This window comes from Papaver somniferum, chromosome 9 (genome assembly GCF_003573695.1).
Source record: "Papaver somniferum cultivar HN1 chromosome 9, ASM357369v1, whole genome shotgun sequence".
NCBI lineage: Eukaryota > Viridiplantae > Streptophyta > Magnoliopsida > Ranunculales > Papaveraceae > Papaver > Papaver somniferum.
The window spans coordinates 54577238-54593797 of NC_039366.1; the positions used below are offsets into that span (position 1 = coordinate 54577238).

At 35.2% G+C, this 16560-nt stretch overlaps 1 protein-coding gene across 1 annotated transcript; it reads left to right on the plus strand.

Moving 5' to 3' along the window:
- The first annotated feature begins 12432 nt into the window (after nucleotides 1-12432).
- On the plus strand, nucleotides 12433-16253 carry LOC113313226 (transcription factor-like protein DPB). Its single transcript, XM_026561967.1, has 9 exons — nucleotides 12433-12872; nucleotides 13098-13180; nucleotides 13314-13357; nucleotides 13897-13959; nucleotides 14058-14207; nucleotides 14308-14376; nucleotides 14572-14670; nucleotides 15431-15501; nucleotides 15608-16253. Exons 1-9 carry the CDS (start codon nucleotides 12655-12657, stop codon nucleotides 15840-15842), a joined length of 1032 nt encoding a protein of 343 aa, XP_026417752.1. The 5' UTR covers nucleotides 12433-12654; the 3' UTR covers nucleotides 15843-16253.
- The last annotated feature ends 307 nt before the right edge of the window (nucleotides 16254-16560 follow it).

Genomic DNA, 16560 nt, shown 5'->3' on the forward strand with positions numbered 1-16560 from the left:
TCAATTATAGTTTTTCAGATATCTATCTTGCGGAATCACAAAATCTGAAACGAAGGGAACTTTGCGGTTTCTATCTATCTCGTTTCTGAAAGATATTACTAAAATCCCGATTAAAAAAATGAACAAGATCAGGATACACGAACTTATCAAGGTAAAGATAGTCAGACCTGGCTTCACGAATCACTAGGTAAAGTCTTTAAGTCGTAAAACTAATTTAGTTTCTCAGAGGAAACCTAGGTTCATGGAGAAAGACTCTGGCAAACAACTAGGACACAAAAGTGTCAGGGATTGAATTTTCTGGTTGTTTGAGTCTCTGTATTTATAGATTTTCAAGACTGAGGGTTGCTTAGAATTCAAGCTTAGAAAACTTGAGTTTCAAACAAACACTTTCCATGTTTAGATGAAACTCTTGTTAGGAGTCCATGTAAGCATATGGGTGATAAGCACGTAAATGCTACATTTTATACCCATATTTATATTAGCTAGGACTAGATATTTGACTAATGACATTATTTTAGTTCTTTTATAGAAAGTATCAGCGAAATCGATCATCCACCAATAAATTGCTTATCTAGAAGCTAAATTGGCGTTTACAGATACAATGGCAAAGGAGTCAGAGCGGAACTAAAGTTAGTTGGCACCTCTTATGGAAATCACGGCTAGAGAACACAAATGGATACAAAGAACTTTCTTTGTAATTCAAGCACCTGAAGTCCACTGGTGGCAAAAAGGAATTAAATAAAAATGCTTAACAAATGGTGGGATCCGTCTAGTTAATTTCCACATTTCTTTGTGGAATGTTACAAGGCAAGGCACAGAAGGGTTAGGAGATAAGTAGGACGTGGTGGACGTACTGAAGGGATATGTGGGACGTGTCCTGCTTTCCTTTCACACTTCGAGGCGACCAGTTGAGCAAATGATTCGTACTTGGAATTTGGTCTCTCAATTGAGAGTTAAACAACACCAAAGCTAGGGATCTTGAACGATGATGAAAGAACACATGGAGAGGAACAATGGTTGGTTAGTAAGGTCTCATGAGATTAACTGATGTTGGTTCTTTTCAGTCGTTGGCTGGGTTGGTGTTGCTATGGGTTGGAGTGAGAGCTCGTTGGTAATAATGATTGCAGTGGTGGTGTCTACAACGACACTTGGTGTTGGCAGCTGAAAATGAAGATGGATATGATGGATGTTTGATCGAATGGATCTAATGAACATGGTCAGAGATGGTTTGGTTTGTTGGGTTCATTTTGATCGTGAAATCAGTTGGAGTAGATAATGCTCAACTGTCTAGAGACAAGGAAAGGCCTGTGGTTGAATATAAACCGGGAAGAAGGTGCTGGTGTTGACTTGGTGGCGATGACGCTGGGTGATCTGGGGTTTAGTGGCAGCATCGGGTCTGGAAGGGAGTTGATACTGTGCCCGGATTTGGCAGCTTGAGTTGATGGACTGGGCCTGGCAACTGCTAGGTTTGATTGTTGTTCTTATTTGGACTCTTGCAGCAGTATAAATAAAAAGTGACGCAGACTTTAGAAAGGGGGTCGGTTTTGGAGTTGCGGCCGAAACCAGAGAAGAGAAGCGAGAGTTTGAACTGCTGTGGAGGTTTCAGGGGAGAAACGGGAAGAAGAAGACCAATCATATTGTGGTGATGCCGGTTGATTTTTGGCTTATTATTTCTCTCTTTTAATTTATTTTAATGGGTTTTGAGAACCCTATCTCCATGTTTTGCTCAATCTTGGCTAGGATTTTTGGTGAAAGCTAATTTTGATTATGTAGACTCATTTATTATTAATAATCATAATAATGGTTTAAATGTCTAGTAATTTTTCTTCAATATGCTTGGTTAATAATTGCATAAAATATTGAATTGATCAAATATGCTTTTTGTTTGATGCGGCGTGTTTGGATTAGGTTCTTTGACGAAGTATGCTTCTAGATTGATATTTGACACTTTGTAACTTTATATTAGTTAGATAGCTTCATTGTTTATTTATACTTTTAAATTGATGTGCCATGCTTAGTAATGTTTGATGCGACATGTTTTGCGATTGATAAATAAATCTTTAGAACTATCAACTTAGAAGCAGAGGAAATTAAAATGGTGAAACAATTTTATGGAGTATACGTTTTTGAAATTGGATATGAGTTTGCATGATTAGATTGGTGGAAACCAGATTCCCTAGTTACCATCTTTTATATTGCTTTGAATAATTTTCTTTTTATTTGTTTTCTTTTAATTCCTTAATTCTAAAAATACCAAAAACATTTTCTTTGGTTAGTCAATCAGGACTATTAATTACAATATTTCCACCGCTCCTTGTGGGTTCGACCCGTACTTGCCTCTGTCTACTAGTTAGACACCGTGCGATTACGGTTATCACATATAGAGTTCTCCCAGAATCCTATCAATTTTTGGCGCCGTTGCCGGGGAGCGGATGTGGAGTATTGTAATTAGTATTTTTTTATTTTTTAAATAGTTAGGTTTTTATATTATTTTTGTACAGTATTTTTATTTTATTTTAGGATTTTTTTTTTCATTTGACTTGTTTGTGTTTAGAACTTTGATTTCAGGTGTCTTTTTGAGGATGATGAGTGCTTCTCAGGACACGTCATCTAAGATGACACTTGGAGAATATATGCGTTGGTCACGACATAATGAAGTTCTTGCTCCACATATGATAAGCGAAGAATCACCTATAATGATATATGAGAAGTATTACAAACATACACCGCTTAGTTTGGAGCAAAGGTTGAGAGTTCTAGCAAGCCAACAATTATATGCAGATGATGATTTAGAGTAACTTGTTCATACAGAAGCTACTATTGTTGAGTCTAACGACTTAGAGACAGTAGACATTCATAATGAGGCAACTACTGATTTTGAACCAATTTCAGTTTGTTTAGCCCACTTTGCAGATCCCGATGATCCTATGCTTATTGACATTGTCAATGCATTGCAGTCTTCAATGGATAATCAAGGTAACTCAACAACGGAAGTTATTTCCGCGGACTTAGAACCAGATTTAGGAGTTACTGAATTTGGTAAAATTGAACCATTATATACAGGTTTAAATTGTTGTGCTAATTTTTATAATTCTTTGGCTTTTCACATCGTCAATACATTGCTTCCTATGATTTCTAGTGAAGATAATGTGTCGACCGATTGTATTTCAGCTGATTTAGAACCTGATTTAGAGTGTGCTTTCCGAATAGAAACTAATGTACCTTCTATGTTTGTTCTCCATGAGAGTGATTCATCTATCTCGACTAAGGACTATTTTCTATTAGGAATGGATTTACACATCTTTTCGAATGTTTTTAGTTTTTGCAGGTTCATATTTGCAGCTGACCTGATTCGTTGGATTGATCCCCAACTTTTCAGACTTTATATATATGCTTTGATGCTTACTTTGGTGCAACCTCACCTTGTTTGAGGTTCTTTATATGCGCAAACATGGATACAAAGATCATGCTTTATGGGAGTCAACCCATACAATTATGCTTCATGGGAGTCAACCCATCAGATTTGTTTTCTTTCCGCTATCTTTTATTTGTTTGCTTGAATTTCCCATCTTAATTTTTACGTTGGATGACTCAATTACATTGAGGACAATGTAATGTTTAAGTGTGGGGCAGTGGCATTTTCGTTAGTTTTTTTTTTTGAAGAAAAATAAAACTTAAAAAATAAAAAAAATGCATATTATGACCAGCTGTTTAGCGGGTCATAAGTTTTTTTGTTTTTTTTGCATATTATGACCAGCTGTGTAGCGGGTCTAAAAAAAAATTAAATTAAATAAAAAAAATTGATGATCAGCTGTGTAGAGGGTCTTAAAAAGAAATAAAAAATATTATATGCTTTTTAGGGTTATGACCAGCTGTGTAGAAGGTCTTGTGTATGGTATTTTTCATGACCAGCTGTGTAGAGGGTCTTTTGTAGAGTATTTCAAGTTTTCATTTTATGACCAGCTGCATAGCGGGTCTAACTCTATTTTATCATATGACCAGCTGTGTAGCGGGTCAATTTTCTGTTTTGCTCGAGGACTAGCAAAATATAAGTGTGGGGGTGTTGATAAGCACGTAAATGCTACATTTTATACCCATATTTATATTAGCTAGGACTAGATATTTGACTAATGACATTATTTTAGTGCTTTTGTAGAAAGTATCAGCGAAATCGATCATCCACCAATAAATTGCTTAACTAGAAGCTAAATTGGCGTTTACAGATACAACGGCAAAGGAGTCAGAGCGGAACTAAAGTTAGTTGGGACCTCTTATGGAAATCACGGCTAGAGAACACAAATGGATACAAATAACTTTCTTTGTAATTCAAGCACCTGAAGTACACTGGTGGCAAAAAGGAATTAAATAAAAATGCTTAACAAATGGTGGGATCCGTCTAGTTAATTTCCACATTTCTTTGTGGAATGTTACAAGGCAAGGCACAGAAGGGTTAGGAGATAAGTAGGACGTGGTGGACGTACTGAAGGGATATGTGGGACGTGTCCTGCTTTCCTTTCACACTTCGAGGCGACCAGTTGAGCAAATGATTCGTACTTGGAATTTGGTCTCTCAATTGAGAGTTAAACAACACCAAAGCTAGGGATCTTGAACGATGATGAAAGAACACATGGAGAGGAACAATGGTTGGTTAGTAAGGTCTCATGAGATTAACTGATGTTGGTTCTTTTCAGTCGTTGGCTGGGTTGGTGTTGCTATGGGTTGGAGTGAGAGCTCATTGGTAATAATGATTGCAGTGGTGGTGTCTACAACGACACTTGGTGTTGGCAGCTGAAAATGAAGATGGATATGATGGATGTTTGATCGAATGGAGCTAATGAACATGGTCAGAGATGGTTTGGTTTGTTGGGTTCATTTTGATCGTGAAATCAGTTGGAGTAGATAATGCTCAACTGTCTAGAGACAAGGAAAGGCCTGTGGTTGAATATAAACCGGGAAGAAGGTGCTGGTGTTGACTTGGTGGCGATAACGCTGGGTGATCTGGGGTTTAGTGGCAACATCGGGTCTGGAAGGGAGTTGATACTGTGCCCGGATTTGGCAGCTTGAGTTGATGGACTGGGCCTGGCAACTGCTAGGTTTTGATTGTTGTTCTGACTTTTGCAGCAGTATAAATAAAAAGTGACGCAGACTTTAGAAAGGGGGTCGGTTTTGGAGTTGCGGCCGAAACCAGAGAAGAGAAGCGAGTTTGAACTGCTGTGGAGGTTTCAGGGGAGAAACGGGAAGAAGAAGACCAATCATATTGTGGTGACGCCGGTTGATTTTTGGTTTATTTTTTCTCTCTTTTAATTTATTTTAATGGGTTTTGAGAACCCTATCTCCATGTTTTGCTAAATCTTGGATAGGGTTTTTGGTGAAAACTAATTTTGATTATGTAGACTCATTTATTATTAATAATAATAATAATGATTTAAATGTCTAGTAATTTTTCTTCAATATGCTTGGTTAATAATTGCATAAAATATTGAATTGATCAAATATGCTTTTTGTTTGATGCGTCGTGCTTGGATTAGGTTCTTTGACGAAGTATGCTTCTAGATTGATATTTGATACTTTGCAACTTTATATTAGTTAGATAGCTTCATTTTTTATTTATACTTTTAAATTGATGTGTCATGCTTAGTAATATTTGATGCGACATGATTTGCGATTGATAAATAAATCTCTAGAACTATCAACTTAGAAGCATAGGAAATTAAAATGGTGAAACAATTTTATGGAGTATACATTTTTGAAATTGGATATGAGTTTGCATGATTAGATTGGTGGAAACCAGATTCCCTAGTTACCATCTTTTATATTGCTTTGAATAATTTTCTTTTTATTTGTTTTCTTTTAATTCCTTAATTCTAAAAATCCCAAAAACATTTTCTTTGGTTAGTCAATCAGAACTATTAATTACAGTATTTCCACCGCTCCTTGTGGGTTCGACCCGTACTTGCCTCTGTCTACTAGTTAAATACCGTGTGATTGCAGTTATCACATATAGAGTTCTCCCAGAATCCTATCAATGGGAAATATGTCTTGAAATCACATAGAAGAATATACACTATGACCTGGGTACCAGAACCATGTATAATGATAGTTCTTGGAAAATATGCCTTTCAAACTTAAAAGCAACATCGTGTTCATTTAAACACTTAAGATTTAAATCATGATTCTCAACACAAAGTGTTTTAGTGACCAATAATGTTTTAAAGGTGTATATGAGAATGGTAGATATGCAAAACATATTTAGGAAAATGGTATATAAGCATCTGCGTGATTCGTACTGCATAGGTATGCGAAACGGTACCTATGACAAGTTTGTGAATTCAGAGACCAACAATACGCGTACTAGGTATGTGTACCGCTTGGTTCTTTATGAACTCAGATCAATACAACTCGCGTACTAGGTATATGTACTATCCATATTTACAAATCCAGAACCTTTAAAGTACGGGTACTAGTTACGTGTACCTACCTATACTCTTGAACCTTAGATATATATGGTATGATATTAGGTACATGTACCTACCCTGAGTCCAGATTTCATTAAGTTCCTGAAATTCTCTCTTGATGTTTTGAAACATTCCAATGATATATAATATCATTCCTTGAGATTTTTTCAAATCATCCATATGGCACAAACACAGTCTTTTAACAATAAGTTGTTCCGAACTAAAATTGTTAAGGACATATGGAAATCTATTTATTGAATCATATTTCGAGATGTTTAACAAGACAAGTTTGACTCGAAGTTTCTTATTTGCAACATTAAATCTACTAAAAGTCATACGACATAGTCTTATATAGATAGAATGGTGATTCGTGTGACTAAGTAGAATGGGTCAGTCTTCACATACCTCTTGTTGATGAAGTTCTCCAAATATCTTCTGTCTTCAATCTTCAAGGTTTATTCAGTGATGTCTGATACTCAACCACCAATTTCTAAACATAGTTTGAGACTTGATTTTAGTAGATTAGAAAAACAAAATATAGGCATCTAACATTGGCAACAATCTTGAGATATCAAAACTTGTGAGTTTGTTCAAGCAATGCTATAACAAGGAACATTCTTTCACGATTACAAACACTATTCCAAATTAAATCATCAAAATAAATGTTGCAAAATAAGGATTTGAACATGATAAAAACAAAAATCAAACAAAAATCAGTTACTTGTCTTCGAGAACCCATAAAAATATTTTTTTCATCTGGGTTTTAGAGGAAAAGTTATCTAGTTTTTGCTTCAATTTTGAGAAATCTGGTGATTTTCCAACGTTTAGGGTCTTTTTAATTCATCCATAACAACTTAAAAACAATATTAAAGACTTCACTTTGTAATGCTTCTGACATCGTTTTCCATAGTTATACTTTTGAGAAGAAAAACAGATGATTTGGGGGTTTGAAGTAGATAGGTAATTAATAGAATGAACTCGAATAAGTTACTAAGGGTACGAACTCCTTCGGAGTTTGAAGTGAATAGGGAAATGAACTCATTTATATACTTTGGATTATGAAATGGGCTATATTTAATAAATGCGCAAACAAAAAATAAATAATAGTTTAGGTTATATTTGATAAAGTCACATGTAATAAATAAATAAATAAATAATAAAAGCTTTGTGACACCAAGCTGTTTTGGGGTAAAAACGTTTTACCGGGGAAAAGATAAAATGGTGGAATAGGCAGATGCTAGTACGAACAAATCTTTTAAATCCTTAAGACTGTATGGAAGTGCTTTGAGTTCGATAGATTAAGTCACAACAGAAATGGCTGTTTCAGTCTCGATTCAGTCACACCAGTAGCAAAATGGTCGATCAGTAAGGAGGGAAACAAAGAAGGCCATTGAGATCAATGAAATTGAATGCCAGTGAAGGGATGTGCTTAACTACTATGAAGATTATTTTTGTATGTTAGGACTGAGAGAAAGCTTATGTTTGATGTTTCTGGAATATGGTTGTCACATCATATCAATAGGTTGAAGAACCTATCTGTCGCTGTGATGGTTAACACATTGATCTCGTGTAAATAGTGGAAGTTGCATACAAGTGAAAGAGTAGAGAAGTGAGAATCATGGTGAAAACAGTTTCGTTTCGTTAAGGAAACTTGGTGGTTTTAAGACCACTACTTCATTCACTTATTCAACTTCCAGCACGACTTACTTACTTTTTCATCATGGGTGTATTGATGTATTACACATGTTGTAGGCCGCCAGATCAAAATCCTAGTGAATTTCAAGCATGGTTAAGTCTATTTTATTTACATGTATTTATTTATTAAATTTTTGACCTAGATGCCAGTCTTAGCATATTAATGAGTGTACCATGTTTCTCGATGATGAGTCTGGCATGCTTTACAGAGACTCGTTATTATGATGAATGAATCATAACGTGTCTACTGAGACAAGCAATGATGCTTCGTATACCATAGACATAAAGAGTTTGATAGTATTGGTAGTGTTAGCATATTAAAGTGCCAGCTGAGACAACAATAATATGTGTAGTTTATGGTACTTGTGGCATATCATAGTGCCAGCTGGAGCAAAATGACACTTAGATGATCGGTAAACATGGTCTATGAGATTGTTGGATCGAGCAGAGACCATATGATGATATGTCAAGCATTTGGCAGGAATTCATGTAAATATCAAAAATCTAATGCTAGCAATTATTATAAAATATCTAATCTCGATCTACCATGTTAAGAGTGGCTCGAGCAAAAAAATAAAAAAGATTATAATGTTAATGATGATTGCAAGACCAATCAAAGTCTTGGTGGCAAGACCATTAAATTATTGGCAGCAAGACTAATTACGTATTGGTAGACAGACCAATGAAATATTGGTGGACAAACCAATGACATATTGGTAGCAGGACCGATTAACTTGTTAATCAAAATATCGATAACAAGACCAATATAAAATATTGGTTGCAAGTCACAACACTAGTAGAAAATAATTGGTGTTTAGACCTAATTGTAATTATGCTTGTTAAAGCATTAGGAATATGGTAGAAGGACCACCCAAAGAGTGGTAGAGGAGGGACCGACCAATGAGGCGAAAGGGACCGCCTATTGGTAGTGATAAGGCTGGTCAATGGTGGAAAAAAGGACCAACCAACGGGATCGACCTTGGTGGTGTAAAGACCACCATGGTGATAGAAGGACCATTCCCGATTTTGTGTTTTTGTTGGTCCTCCTGGCATTATTTTGATATTTTATGAGAGTTTCATTTATTGAAAGACCACATATGATTTTGAAAAGAAAATCAAAATTTAGGAAATATTAAAATAATATTAAATTTAATATATTAAATGGTGTAAAGATGGTGCAAATAAAGTGGGACCATTATGCTCATTATGCTCAAACCTATCATTGAATTTGGTACCATCAATATCACCGAATATAATGCGATCATTATGCTCAAGCTTAAGATGCAATTTTGGAAACACATAACCTCTGAGAAACATATTCTTCAAAGAAGAAGCAGGTACAATTAGGCATTTATAGCTTCGTAATCATGTAATCGGAAAATTTCAATTGAAGCTCATATGTACATAATCCATAAACTAACGGTACTTATGTACTAACCCGGGGATAGGAAAAATAAAGGGATAATTGGACTTTGGTACTCAGGTTTTATCCAACACTAAGCTTTGGTCTAATATTTGTCCAACGTTAGGGCTTGGTACCTGGACCGGACATTGACTCGCATTGACTTACTTAAATCTTGACTTCTGTTTAAAAATTATTAAAAAAATTATATAAAATGTAATTATTAACCAGTTTATTATCATACCCTCATTTCAACAACATTAACAAAATTATCAAAAGTTATCTTCTTTCTCGACTTCACTGCCGCCGCCATCACTTTCTCTGTTTAATCTCAATCTTAAGTCTCTGCCTCTATCTCTCTGTTACTACCACAACCACCAACACAATCACCATCTCATTTCTCTGTCTCTTTATTGTTTTAGGTTTAGTTTCTTTTTCAATCTCTTTGTTGTTTTTTTTTTCAAAGTGGGGGAATAAGTTTATTTTTCTTCCACTGTTAAGGGTGGTTGTTCCAGTGTAGAACTCCAAATCACATGCGAACCCAAAATCACTACTAAGATAACAAATAATCAAATAATAAATTGTTTCCTAATGGGAATTGATTTTCCTATTTTGTTCGATCCAAATTCAAAAAAGAAATTTCGGATTTGCTTATGTATAGCTATTGATGCAGGGAGGAGATTAGTGTTTATGAATTTTGGTGGGATTATGAGTCATGGGTTATCATAGTGTTCGAGTTTGCAGAAAATTGAACAGCTATAAAAGCAAATTTGGTATATAAAAGCATCACCAAAAAATGCACAAGAACTGTTCGAGAAATGTTTTCTATGAGCACCAGCTTCTTTTCTTTGTACACAACACCAAGCAGAATCTTTTAATGGTGGATATACTCAGAAACAGAAAAGACCGCAACTGTTCAGATGAGATAGAGCTCGAGAAGTTGTTTCGGCGTTGCCTGCATTAGCTAATCGTTGTTCTTTCATATTCAAATTGGGAATTAATTTAAGAAGTTCGAATCGGATTTCCCCTATTTTAAACCCCAGAAATAAGAGAAGAGACGAAGCGAAGGGTATTACTGTAAACACGTTTAATATTTAATTTCATATATGTTTTTTAATAATTTCTAACTAGAAGTCAATACTTAATTGGGTCAATGTAGGTCAACGTCCCAGGTACCAAATACTAACGTTGGACAAATGTTAGACCAAAGGCTAGTGTTAGTCGGAACCTGAGTATCAAACGCCAATTATCCCAAAAATAAATCCACATCTAAGATGAGATTCAGGGATTAATAGATCTTGTTTCCCACGGTCTCGAACTTCAGAAACGTCAACCTTGTAATGATCAGGCCAACGAACCTTAATCCCGAGTTCAGTTGCAATGTTGTACAAACTAAGAATGAACTTGAGAGGAGTTGGAATATGATCAACATTTTCATATGTTATGTAAAAAAAATTGAAGGAAAAAAGAGGAAGAACCTCTTTAGGTTATATTAATTAGAAGCCATGAACATGCTAATTCAGGTACATCGAATAGATACAACAAAAAAGTACAAAGACAAAATATTACAACAACATAGGAATTGTAATATAACAAAAGTACATAATTGTTTATCATAGGAGTAATCGATGTAATCGGAGGGATGGTGTTTTGATTTTGCATCCACCATTTTAAAAAATCTTCTTTTTCATTAAGAAAAAATCCTTTGTAGAAAAGATAACTTGCACTAAACATCATTATCATAACCGATTCCAGTAGCCATTGATCATGTGAATCTTGATCATCGTCACACCGAAATTGATTGTCTTCGAAGATATACTTGAATATATCATTGGATTTCAATTGAAATGCCCGAGGTTATATGAAATCGCACTAATGGCGAACATAGAACAACCATAAATATCAACAGTAAGATTAAAAATAATACAAACCTTAAAACCTAAAATCACAAATAATGTGATTTTTTTTATTGAAAACATTAAAAACTAATTACACAAATCCAAATCTACTCGGAAAATCTGATATCTTAGATAAATCCGAGCAACTCTAAGTTTGGAGATGGGAATATGGAAGAGAAGAAGTTTTAGAGAATTATTTGGAAAATACGGGTATGTAGAGAAGGTTTTTTTATTTTTATTTTTATTTTTATCTCTCATATATTATGTAATAATTGAATATAGCCCGAGAAAGTCTACTTTGTAATCCAAGACATATTATTCAGTCTAATTTGATCAATAAGATTTTTTTTTTCTGATATCTAACCTACTTTTCTTTAGAACTCAACTGTGTTAACCGACACAAACATAAAAATAATCTAGTGATCTCTCTGTATTAACCGATCCACAGATAACTTGGTAATCCCTGAATTAGATTAAAAACTAAATAATCTATAGACGAAGATCGATAATCATGTCAAAGTCTGGAAATAAATTCGGACTAATATCGACATCTCTATTTTACATATGCACGTATTTCTAGGACGACATACATCTTCATCTACTCTTTTATGTTGTGTGACCTCAGGCTTAGTCATGTTTTATCTATTTAAAAGACAAAATAAAAGTAAAATTTTTAAGAATATACTAATATTTTCTAGCCTTTTCTGGAAATGAAAAAAGAGAAGGAAAAAATATATCACACATTCCTGTTTGTACCTCATTTTATCAATTTTGATACACCACATTCTAATCGACTAAATCTCGACTCCACGAACACAAAAATCCTTCATTCAGTGACCCAATTAGACGATCTAAACATTTAAAATCCATAACTAAATCATTTTATCAAGGGCTATCAAAGCTTAAGTTGTGATGGTTAATACTGCGCGCTAAATACCGTCTTTCTCTCTTCCCTCCCAAAATAGTCCTTTCCCTAGTCCATAGAGTCAAAGAGTGTAGAAAAGACTGATAAGTCTGAGACCTAAAATCCAATTTAGGGTTTTGCAATTACCTGGATCTTCTTATACTTTTTTAATGATAACTTCAATTTTACTTTAATTTACTTTAATCGAAGATCTTCAGGGGATTATTATTGATTCATAAGGTTATTAGTACCATTAAGTATTTAGTAGAGGAATGGTGATTAGAGGGGCAAATCAAGAAAATGGGGGAAAACAAGAGTCTTACAAAGGGAGGGTGTTCATTTGTGTCTGGTGGTGGTGCTGCTGGTGGGCAATCAATATCAACAAGTGGAAGTGTGGGTTCTCCATCTAGTAAAATCGAACATCATCCAATGTTGTATACACCAGCAAGTAAAACCTTGAATAGGTTAAATCATCTTGATATTCAAGCTGATAATGCGGGTTCTCCAGGCGCTGTTTCGTAAGTTCTTTTTCTTTGGAAGTCTGAAATTGAAGGGAATTGGTTGGTGGGGATTTTGTGTCTTCAGGTTTTTGGGTGTAGTTTGCATGAAAATTTATGAAAATGAGAATAGGGTCTAAAATTTGTGTTAACCCTTGAAATTCTGATGTTCCTGCGAATGTGGGTATTGTTTTGATTGTTTTGATTCTTTGTGTAAATCATTGATTGGTCATTAGTTGTGACCAGGGGGAAGAAGAAAAAGAGAGCGCAAACACGGGCAGTAGGAGGCGACAAGGCTGGTAGAGGACTGCGTCAATTTAGCATGAAAGGTAATGACAGTATTGTGTTTGTTACACTGTGGTTTATGTAAGAGTTTACCCTGAATGGTAATTTTTCCGAATACTTCTCATCTCTGATGATGTACTGAATTCATATCACTATTATGTTTATATTTGTATTTAGTGTGCGAAAAAGTGGAAAGCAAAGGTAGAACTACTTATAATGAGGTCAGTTGTGTAATGGAATTCATGTATGTGTTTGTTTTCTTCAATGTACTAAGTATCTCGATTGGTGGACAAATCAATCGCTTACTGATTGATCTTGTTGGATGGATTAATCAACGCAGAACATAATGCACGATAAAGAGCTTAATGGTTTGTTTAAAATCGGATGTTATTTAATTTTTTTTTTAAGTTTAGTACTAGTTGTCAAGCAGGCGGCAAGATATCCTATACAAACAGCCTAGAAGCTAGAACTGGTAATGCAAGTCTTTGTAAAATATGTTGTAAGTTATTTATGTGAACTAAGAAACATGTCAGCCTAAACCTGATGTAAGTTATTTAAACTAGTGTAATTCGTTAGTTAGCTGCCATAGGCTTGAAGTCACACATGTGTTCCATGCAATATCATGTTTATATGCTTGTAAAGGTTGGTATGCTTGAGTTTGCACGTAGACTATTCTTATTGATATCATCACATCTCATACGTTGATGTTTATAGTTTTTTGTGTTTATTCCCTAATTTGAGAAATTAAAGTATGTTTCAGGTTGCGGATGAGCTTGTAGCTGAATTTTCAAATCCTAGCAGCAGTTCAACAACCCCTGACCAGGTTATTTAGCTGATACGAGGCCTATGTAATCTATATTAATCTCTGTTCACCTTGTATGTCATGCTACAGTAGAATCTGATTCAATAAGTTTTTATCAGCAACAATATGATGAGAAAAATATACGACGGAGAGTGTATGATGCTCTGAATGTTCTCATGGCAATGGATATCATATCTAAGGATAAAAACAGAGAGATACAATGGAGGGGCCTGCCTCGCACTGGCCCAAATGATGTTGAAGAGCTTAAGGTTTATCCAAACTTTTGCAACCAATTAATGTCCTAATAAATGTTCTAGGCTTCTAGCTCTAACTTTTTGTGATTCTCGACTCATAAATCTTATACTGTAGGCTGAACGCCTTGGCCTAAGAAACAGAAACGCAAAGAAGGCTGCATATTTGCTAGAACTAGAGGAGCAAGTAAGCTTTCCACTTTAATTTGGCACCTCCGCACGACAAATTTCAGAGTTTTGGTAGAAGCTTGTTTGTTTTGTCATTTATGCCTATAGAATATAGTAGTAGTTTCTACCGAGCAGAACTTTTAACTTTTCGATGGAACTGCTAGATCCTAGATGGTCAGATGTTGTTCACTAACTTCTCTGTATTTTTCTCAAGTTTGTAGGTCTTCAGAACCTGATTCAACGGAATGAGCAGTTATATTGTTCAGGGAATGCACCTTCAGGAGGTGTTCCCTTACCTTTTATTTTAGTCCAGGTATGACTTGTTTGCCTATTCTTGCTGACCTCTACTTATATGATTCTTACAAGTTACTAGATATAATTGTAGAATCATCCACTAGTTCAAAGGGATTTGCACATGGTTGCTGGGCGCGTTGTATTGTGCAGGTTGCTAAATAGTGTGGCATGCAGCATGCTTGATTTAGTGACAATCACAGACATAATAGGCTTCCAAACTTTAACTACCAGCCCTCTTCATCTTGCCCTTGCTTTTTATTTTTGACTATACCTGCTAATCTGGATTACTCACCAATTAGGCATTTGTCAGGTCGCTTATTAAGTATTCAGAGTTTATGCTTTTGTGCAAAATATAAAAGGTTGGTTGCTGTTTAATCAATTAGATATGTTCTGTTTCTATCTTAATTATCAGTAGGTGTAACGGTTCTTGTTCTCCTCTGCCAACTATTTACCTTAGGAACTTGCAGAAATATGCAATGTTTGTTGTATTAAAGTAAATGTGTATAATGGAGAATTTCTGAATCTGTAGTTGTCTATTTGAAGCTAATTAGACAGACACAATCAATCATAGAAGAAAATTATTTACTATATGTTTTTTATTGTTATATAGGTTAACCATTTGCATATAACAGATATTAAACATGTTCTTATAGAGGATCAAATATTATGTTTTTGAAACTTGATTAATAATAAATTATTGCATCATCGAACAAAAAGAAGACAAAAATGCAATTCTTTTATTCTGATTTCTGGCCTTGTTTCACATATTGGATCGACAGACACGTCCACATGCAACTGTTGAGGTGGAGATATCAGAGGACATGCAGTTGGTTCATTTCGATTTCAATACGTAAGTGAATCTGGTCAATACAATGTTGATGTTTCCTTCATATTTTTCATTTTTTCTCATTACTGTATAATTCTTTCATTGACGAAGTTCTGGATCTGAATTGCAGCACTCCTTTTGAGCTACATGACGATAATTATGTTCTTAAGTCGATGAGATTCTGTGACAGTTCTCCGAAGAACGATATTGGTACTCAAGAATCTGCTACAAACGGAGGTTCCAATATTGGCATGTATCAACCTCCAGCCCCTCATCCTATGATGTCAAACGCCACAGGTAGACAGCCAACTTCACCCCCTTACCCAGGAATACTAAATAACCATGCCAAGCATGAACAGGTGTAATTTCCAGCAAGCACTGTCATCTTGGTATTGGTGGCAGACTGGCAGTATTTTCTCTAGCCATTTTGTGCACTGTGTAAAGTAATTTGGCGAAAAGGGGTGATGAAATGCTATTGGTTACCCCTCTCTCTCTCTCTCTCTCTTAGACAGCTAACCGGTTGGCAGAGTTGGGGAAAATGGGCAAAAACCATGGCATTTTTTCAATATCTTGAACATTTTTTTGATCAAGGTGATCTTTGTTTTGGCGGTCGGTAATTCCTTTTGTGTCACTTTTGGATCATAATCTTGTTTCCCCTTTTCCTAATGTAACATTACTGCTACTGCAAATGTAGAGGGACATGCTATAACTTTGACATTTGCTTCAACTGTTTTCTGTACCATCCAACAACATGTTATACATTTTGGCTTCATTCATGTCTATCTTCGAATACGTACCCTGCCCAATTTGAATGTTTTACCACCACCTAACTCGAGCTCTGGTAAAAATTACCCGAGCCAGGTGCGGAAAGCTGGCCTTGCGGGGTCATATGTTTTGATCCCCGCCCCTACAATCAAAGTTGCCCAGTAATCTGGGATGTGCGAAATAGGAAGTGTCATACCATTCTGTCGAATGGCGATACAGCAAAATATACACGTTTCAAACTTTAGTAATAATTGCATAAAAACTTCTGTAATAAAGAAAATAAAATATCTTCCACTTTCACTTTTAAAAGAATAAATT

Coding starts and splice junctions, on each gene's coding strand:
- LOC113313226 (XM_026561967.1), top strand. CDS start 12,655: ATGGGGGAAAACAAGAGTCTTACAAAGGGAGGGTGTTCATTTGTGTCT. Junction 13,358..13,896: donor GTAGAACTACTTATAATGAG/GTCAGTTGTGTA, acceptor AGTATGTTTCAG/GTTGCGGATGAGCTTGTAGC. Junction 14,377..14,571: donor TGCTAGAACTAGAGGAGCAA/GTAAGCTTTCCA, acceptor ATTTTTCTCAAG/TTTGTAGGTCTTCAGAACCT.